Source organism: Triticum urartu, chromosome 1A, assembly GCF_056163025.1.
Source record: "Triticum urartu cultivar PI428250 chromosome 1A, HENAU_Tu73, whole genome shotgun sequence".
Classification (NCBI taxonomy): Eukaryota; Viridiplantae; Streptophyta; class Magnoliopsida; order Poales; family Poaceae; genus Triticum; species Triticum urartu.
Genome location: NC_141873.1, coordinates 264,030,998 through 264,039,385, shown reverse-complemented (window position 1 = coordinate 264,039,385; position 8,388 = coordinate 264,030,998). Strand labels below are relative to the sequence as shown.

At 46.6% G+C, this 8,388-nt stretch overlaps 1 protein-coding gene across 1 annotated transcript; it reads left to right on the top strand.

Moving 5' to 3' along the window:
* Window positions 1-4,979: 4,979 nt before the first annotated feature.
* On the top strand, window positions 4,980-5,383 carry LOC147990798 (uncharacterized). The gene is made up of 2 exons (XM_087531870.1): window positions 4,980-5,045; window positions 5,123-5,383. The coding sequence occupies exons 1-2, from the start codon at window positions 4,980-4,982 to the stop codon at window positions 5,381-5,383; spliced, it is 327 nt and encodes a 108-aa protein (XP_087387996.1).
* The last annotated feature ends 3,005 nt before the right edge of the window (window positions 5,384-8,388 follow it).

Here is an 8,388-nt window from a genome sequence, read left to right as displayed (position 1 = left end):
ATCAAAAGATTATCAAGAACTTCCAGCAGAGTTAAAGCACTAGCTGGGATACAGTTCATTGTATTTTCTTGTGTAGTTCCACTAAAATGTATGATTGGCACAACATGATCCCTGTTTGCACAAGTAGGAACAAGGTGAAACCTTCATTAGCTTAGTGAGAAAGGATAGAAAGACAATAGCATATTACTCTAACAGTAGCATCAAATTCATCATGGACAATACGTAGAAGTTGAAGGGCTCCCTGGAGGATCGTCTCACATGTAAGGTGGACGTTGCTGGTGCCCTTGAATGGCCTCGACTTCAGCAATATCACCTTGGCACTGTTTCTTGTTCTTCTTCTTCTTCCTCTTCATGCTCTCTTTCTCTTTCTCCTCACCAGTTGGTGAAACCAAGTACATGATTGGCCTTCTATTTCCGAATTGGTTTTGTCAATGAGGGAGTACAAGCGTACTAGTAAACAATAGCATTATTTTCTCATGGCAGTCGCAAAATAGAGATGAACACATGCATTAAATATCATTCTTACCTAAAGGAAGGTTATGGTGCCAATATGGATGATGACGATTGGAACACAGATCTCCCTTTGTGCAGTTCCACCGAAATGAACCAACTGTTCCATTCTGACATTCCTGTTAAACAACACAGAAGTCACTTACTTTAAGAAGTGTTTTGTGCAGCGCACCAAAAGTTCACAACAACAACCAGGTGAAATGGATATCCCTGTTTGCACAAATAGCTACAGAGGAAACAGTCAGAGTCTCAAACAATTACAGGCAAAAACATTTGGCTAAACTTGTCATGGCTTATAATAGTGACATGGCTTCATTTTACCAGGGGCATTAGATTAAGAACAGCTAAATATTTGGTATAAGGGCATGGGACAGTGGGTGCGCCAGTAGTCCAGCACCATGTACCTAAACTGGGGCATAAAGTGGTGATTCAGAGTTTGTTGCCCTGAGAAACAAACATCCAAGAAACATATCCGGGTTGGTCCCATTTTTGTTCACTCTAGCCACCTACTCCTATGTTTTTTTGGAAATGGAGGCGTGCCCCCAACCTCTACATCATAATGATGCATGCAGCCATCTTATCTGTGGATAGCAAATCTAGTCCTGGTCATACCATTGTGTACAACGTTTCCCCTATATTTCCCTTTTCGACCAAGGGAGCGGTTGGATGACTAGTCTATACTACTTTCACCCCCTATCCTTCTTGTTTGTACCAAGTCCGATGCACATACTAAATTCCCCCACCCCCACTTTATTTCTTGTTTGAACCAAGTACAAGATTCGACTACATGAAGTAGCTTTACCTCTAAAAATAGGAAAAAAAAATAGGTGACATTGGACCATCCGATCGAGAGGGGTTGAGAGGCAGAAAATGATGCACATGCAGCAACGTAGCGAGCTGGGGAAGTAGAGCTATGGCGGTTTTGAAGGAAGATATACCTGAAGGTCATCGGGATGTGGATAGGTGGGCAGCGGGAGGCCGGATCCGCCCACCCTAGGGCAACGACGAAGGGATCGAAGGACCTCCCGCGCTGGCGCTCGGTCAGAGATAAGGTGCGGCCGGCAGTGGGTCTCCTCCCTCGCTGTCGACGATGGCCTAAACGCTGCCCCTCCTCCCCTTCACCGGCGGAGGGGGATACGTCCAGATCTGTAACCAACGGTGAGGATAGAAAGACAATGTTTTTTGAAGGGAGAAAGATAGTGTTACCACCGCTATCTTGTTTAGATCTGGAGAGGATGAGAGTGTGTGAATAGAGCAACCCTAGAAAGCAAGCGCGAAGGCTCCGGCCTATATATACGTAGTGGGGTAGTTTTACTTTTTCACTCCATCAAAACAAGCATTTAAAATTGTGTACGTGCCAGGTCGCCGTTTTTTTAGTTGTTGATTGTTTTTTGAGATAGCTACCCGCTTATTCCAAGTGGTGTTACGGTGTGCCAGGTCGCACTTTGTATCATTCAAGTCTGGTACAAGACCCTCCATTAAATGAACAACCACCCCCTCGTAAAAATTGTGAACAAGCCCACGGCTAAAATTATCGGAAACGTGGGCTGCCCCAACATGCATTATTATTTATATTTTCTACTCCCTCTGTTCCTAAATATAAGTCTTTTTAGACATTTCAAATGGACTACAACATACGGATGTATGTAGACATATTTTAAAGTATGGATTCGTTCATTTTGCTCCGTATGTAGTCACTTGTTAGAATCTCTAAAAAAGACTTATATTTGGGAACAGATGGAGTATGTGGGAGTATCCTCAAAACAAAATGTGAGAGTACAATATTTATTGGGCCCCTTTGTAATTGGTGCTAAATTTTGACCAAAGATTTAACTGACAAAATGTTAGTGCATGTTAACAAAAATTATATCGTTTGTTTCGTATTTGAACATAGTTTTCAATGACGTAGGGGATGTTTGGTTTCTAGCCACATATTGCCACACCTCACCTTAGGCAAATTTGACCAAGTTAGGTGGGTGTTTGGTTCTAACCACACCTAAGACAAGATTTTTTATTAGCAGTGAACCCCACATGTCATAGACACAAAAAGTGTGGCAAGATTCCCTTAGGCAAGCCAAAGTGGGTCTAACAATTTGAGCAACTCAAGTTAGGCAAGTGTGGCAAGTGTGGGAAAAATAATGCGGCAACATAAGACAAACATAGTCACAATCCAAATAGCCCCGTAATTTTTGTGACATGCATGAACATTTGGTTAGTTAAATTTAAAGTCAAAATTTGGCAAGGTGCATCAAATCAACACATGCAAGTATCAAAAGGAAAGTCACTACATGCATGCATGCGTTGTACTTCCTCCGTTTCCAAATATAAGTCTTTTTAGATATTGCAACAAGTGACTACATACGAAGCAAAATGAGTGAATCTACACTCTAAAATATGTCTACATACATCCGTATGTTGTAGTCCATTTGAAATGTCTAAAAAGACTTATACTATTTAGGAACGGAGGGAGTAACTAATGCATCGGTAAACGCAAATTATTGAAATATATCGAGTGCAGTGCTTTGATGTGTCGCATCAACTCGTACAAGACCGAGAAGTTTGATTACTACAACGCCCTCTCGCCTTAACCGCACCTGCCTTTGGCTGCATGACAGGTTGGCCACCCACCTGTTGGGCCCACCTGTCATAGACGCAAAGGGAGGAGCAGTAAGTCAATGAAGCTGCGTCCCTCTCTCTCCCATGAGCGTGGTGGCTGGCAGGACTAGGAGAAGCTTTCGTTCGCTACACGCTCTCCCTCCCGCACGCGGTGGACATGCAACAGTTCAATCGGTGTTAGATGGCCAGAAGCATACTGTAGTACTCCTCCACTGCAGTAGTACTCCATCATTGTTCAACTTCCTGAAGAGGCGAAGAGCCAAGCGCAGCCCGGACGCTCGTGTGGCTGTTTCATGTGTAGAGTAGTCTAGGATAGTGTGTACCGTGCCTATAAGCTTAAAATCGTTGGGGTCGGCTCCATGCTTTTTTTATTAGAATAATCCTCTAGCCCTACCTGTCATCCTGGTGATTCTAGTTTGCACGCTCATCTGGTCAAGATAGGAATATATATTTTAATTTGTGGTGGGGTGAATGTTAGAGGTTGCAGCAAATGGAGTATTGTACACTGCGGGTTTTTTAGCCAAGTTTAGAGGCAACCATGTGGGGCAAGTGCTATTATGTGTTGCATCAACTCGTACAATGAGGAGAAGCTTGATTTTACTACTACACGCCTTCTCCCTCGCCCATGCGCACGGTGGCTATCCCTCCCGCACGCGGTGGACGGACATGCAGCAGTGGATTTGATACTGTAGAAGTAGTAGTAACATCATTGTTCCTAGCAGTTGTGAATGCTCGCGTGGCAGTCTTTGTGTAGGGGTGAGGCGTGGTGCGAAGCCTTGGAGCACGCATATAGCCAGGCTCTTGCATGAGACCAAATTGCTATTTGAGCCCACTATTGTAGTACTAGTACTTGCTAGTATAGCCCTGTAAACCAGAAAGGAGTATTTGCCTTTCTAGAGATTTCAACAAGTGACTAGACTACACTGCGTGCAGTACTGGCTCAAATCTCAAATCTCATCAACCAAGGCATTTTGTGATTGGAGGAATGTATCTCGTACTTTACAAAACTACCCTAATTAAACTCATGCATTAATTACGTAGTTCTCTCATTTTCCTCTCCGCCTTGGTCGCGGTTCACAATATTGAGCACTCCTATATGACTAGCCGCTCTATCTACATGCGGGACATCAAAGCATCCGGGCCCGCGTGCCATCCACCAAATCATAGCGAGGTGCTATAGTCGAGACTCAGCGGTCACCCTAGTGTGGCCGTCATGACCCGTCATATCACCAAACCACCTTTACCAGTAGTGGTAAAGTGGCCTCGAAGTTGGACTGGACGAAGCAACCATCATTTCCCTGGAACGCTCATTGAAGCCCTTTCTTCCCTTTCTTGAAGAAAACCTCACTCCAGGCTACTCACTTCTGCCTTTTTCTTCTATACCGACGAAGGAAAGGTGGGCGAATCAGTGATGCTGCTATATTTTCATTCCAAGAATCTTCTTTTCGCGAAGCATCGACCGATTCTCACAGCCTATTATTTTCCCGTTTTCATTGCGATTGTGGTTTCCTTTCAATTGCTTTTTGTTTGTAAGTTCATTGATGGATCCTGGACCACTAGCCAAAGAGTTGCCGGCGGACAACCCACTGGAGACAGCAATCTCCAGGAAGCGAGCACCGACCAACGAGTTGACCATGTTGGCGGGCCAACCCATGGAGACGAAGAACTACAAGAAACAAGCACTGGCCGAAGAGTTGATGACGTTGGCGGACGAACTCCTCAAAGAAGGTTGGAAGAATAGCAAGGGCCCCACCGTGCCTACCCCAAAAACTCTAATGGCCACCTATGTGAGGCTCAAGGCCGAGTTTGAGGAGATAGTCGCCATTGAGAAGCAGTATTCCCCTGGCAAGGTGATGGCCCCCATCGAGGACGAGGAGATGGCCCCCGAAGGAATGGGATCCCCTGGTGAGTTGCACAAGGTAGAAAATAATGGCTTACCATAGTTGTGGTTTTTGATTATTTGCAATGTGCTTGCTAATATGTTAAGGCTGTGCAGGTGCCGGTGGACGTCCTTGATGATTCCGATGTCGTGGCCTGTCTTGTGGACAACGCCCCAGAGATCGTTTTCGATGTCGCGGTCTGTCCTGTTGACATCGCCTTGGAGATCGATTTCGATGCCGCTGTCCATCCTGTGGACATCGCCCCAGAGATCAATTTCGATGTCGCCGTCAGTCCTGTGGACATCGCCCCGGAGATGGATTCCCATGCCGCTGTCCGTGCTGTGGTCATTGCCCGAGAGATCGATGACAAGAAATAGTTGGTTGCGCTAATCCTTCAGGGTAGTTTGCATTGCCCTGTGTTTAATTACCAGAATGATGCGTGTTATCAAACCATCTTAGGGCTAGTGCATTGTCTTGGGTGGGCGGTACTTGATACTTTTGTTTGATAGTGAATCATGCGAACCCTCTCCGAGTTATGGAAACAGATATATCCTCACCAGCTTTTGATGTAATATATCACATGCTTAGATGTAAGTTCGAACTGTTTATCATATCAGCAGGGCTTGTTTGATGATTCTTGGTGTTAGTAGGCTAGCTACTGTGCCAGCTATAGTACTTGCCAAACACTCACCGAAGAGAAACGTTGGGGCTGATGAGCTCGTGGTACGCTTATACTTATCCGTCGTCGATCGGCCAATAGCCCAAGCTCCTAAAATTTTAGGCTTGGCGATCGATTAGACAATAGTCGACACGGATACATTCATGCCTCATTTGGTTCATATGGTAGGAAAATCGTAGCAAAAGTACAGAGACATACAACACAAAATCATAGCAGTACAGAGACGTACTCCCTCCGTTCCAAAATAGATGACTCAACTTTGTACTACTAACTTTGAAACGGAGGGAGTACAAATCCTAGGCGGGCTAGTTTGGCCCAGTGGGTTTCAGTGATATGATGTGGTACAGTTCCGTCCAGTCTTCGTGTGTGGTAGAAGTATTGCTGGTACAGTAAGTTTTCTTGAAGAAGCGGAATTCAACGAAGTCATGATGGTTCCTTCGTCTGACCAACTTACAACGGGAAGGGTTGGGCCTGCGCTACGACCGGGGTGGACCAGGATAATTTTGTGCATGGAAGGTGGACCAGGATGGTCGACGTCCCACATGTCAGCGAATGGAAAGTATTCTTTTCCGATATAGAGGATGAGCAACGAGTATTCATTGTTTATTTTTGATGAAAGCTATTGTCTCCACTATTACGACGGAAGATTGTGAAACACGGAAGCCCAGTGAACTTGGCATGTGCACCACTCCCTCCTTCCTCATGTAATACTACCATAGTGTTGACTATAAGGTTGGCTATAAAGGTTACAACTTTTTCTCACTTTCTCTCTATCTATTTCCTCTCAAATGGTTTTTACCTTTCCTTTTTAAACACAATTATTTTTATGCCTCTTTGTTTTAGAATTAGTTTTTTTATACCTAGGAGCACGTGTAGAGACAGGCTCTTGCAGAGCCCACTCCATGACTTTGTCAATGCCTCTCTCTCCTCCACATAAGCAGGCTTATAGGCCAGTATTTTACTAGTACTAGTTGCTATGAATGCGGGTAGCTGGCGTCTGAGGGGGGAGGGCTTGGAAACGGTCTGGACTCTCGCATGGCCCACCTCACATTATCACCATATATTTCTTGGAGTCCATGCGCGGTGGGCGGGCGATCTCTTCTCCCTCCCCCGTCTCTCTCTTCTCAGCCGATGCCCGCCGAGCGATTAGATATCGGCTATCAACGGTTTATTTAGTTGCAGTCGCACATGTCAGTGAAACTGCAAGACAACGTGTGTCCCTTCTGGTGAGCGGCGTGCGAGCCAGACTGTCGGGGGTGCGACACGTACGAGTCGTAAGTGTGCCGCCTTTTCTTTTGAACTTGCAAAGCGAAACATTTTCGTGCGATCGATCAACAGAAATCCAGAACAAAATGATGAGGGCGGTACTTTCCCGCGTGTTAGGCGGGCTAGTTTGAGTGATATGACGTGCTATAGTGCCGTCCACTTGCTCCATTTTTATGTAAGCAAGAGTTCACACTCTTACGTGGGAGGAGTGCGAAACATGACGGATCTGATTTTGATCGAGGGATAACTGTTAATCTCCAGCGCTGGCCCACAAATTTACACCGGCATCTGTCCGAGGACACTGATGGATGCCATCCAATGCTGCCCACATACCTTTCGACAACTATATGAACTAACCAGACGAAATTCATGCAAACAAAGCAAATTTCAAATTAATCGGATGAAATTCATTACATTTCGAAAACTTTTCCTACAAAATGGATGAAATTCATTACATATTTCGCACAAACCGTACTAAAACCTAATGTAAACCTAATCTAATTGATCGCCGGCGCCAGACCACCATGTCCATCCATGAACCCAAGAAAGCCGGCCATTGCCTTTGCCTCCTCCTCATCCGCCTCGATAACCTCCTCCTCCAGAGCACAAGATTATGAAGATTTCCGCCTCCACGTCTCCGTCAAGCGGCTAATCGACCGTCGATGCTTATCCCACCAAGCTTGGCGTCGACCGAGTGGAGGAGCGGTGGCCTTCCTGGGACCAGAGCGGCGGCGACCTACCATGTACTACTCTTCCTCGCTGTCGGATGCGCCTGCGCACGCGCGCCGGCTTCATGGTAGTGGCGGCGGAGGGCGGACGGGGGGGGGGGAGCCGGCGATCTCCTTCGTCTGCTCCTGCGATAGTACGTCCAAGAGAGCTTTGGAGCGCGCCCGGAGCGGAGCCGCCGATGTCCTTCGTCTGCTCCTGTGACAGTACGTCCAAGAGAGCTTTGGAGCGCCAGGAGGCCATGGTTGGAGTGGTGCCGATAGAATGAAGGGACCAGAGGAGAACGAGTGTGGGTCTTCGGCTATGGCTGGGAGATGGGGCTCAAGTTAATATAGCGAGCGAATGGCAATGAGCCACGACAGATGGATGGACGGCTAGCGCCGGAGTAGGTTCGTCGGGCGTGAGTGTGGACGCCGCATCAGTGACTTAACTGCAGGTGCGTTGGGTCACGGACATGTGGGCCCAATGGGCATCTGGCCCGCATGTCAGTGACACACCAACTGCACCTGTAGTTAAGTCCGGTGAATGCGGCATTGACATTCTAGAGAGACGGTGACCGTTTCAGGCGGGAAGTGCGCGCTAGCGATGGAAGGGGTTTTAGTAGGCCAGGGCAGTCAGACGCTGGCGTGTTGGTAAAATGTAAACTCATGGATGACGAGCCTTTGAAGTGTATGTGGCATGTATTGACATGCAGGCGTCCATGCAACCGGT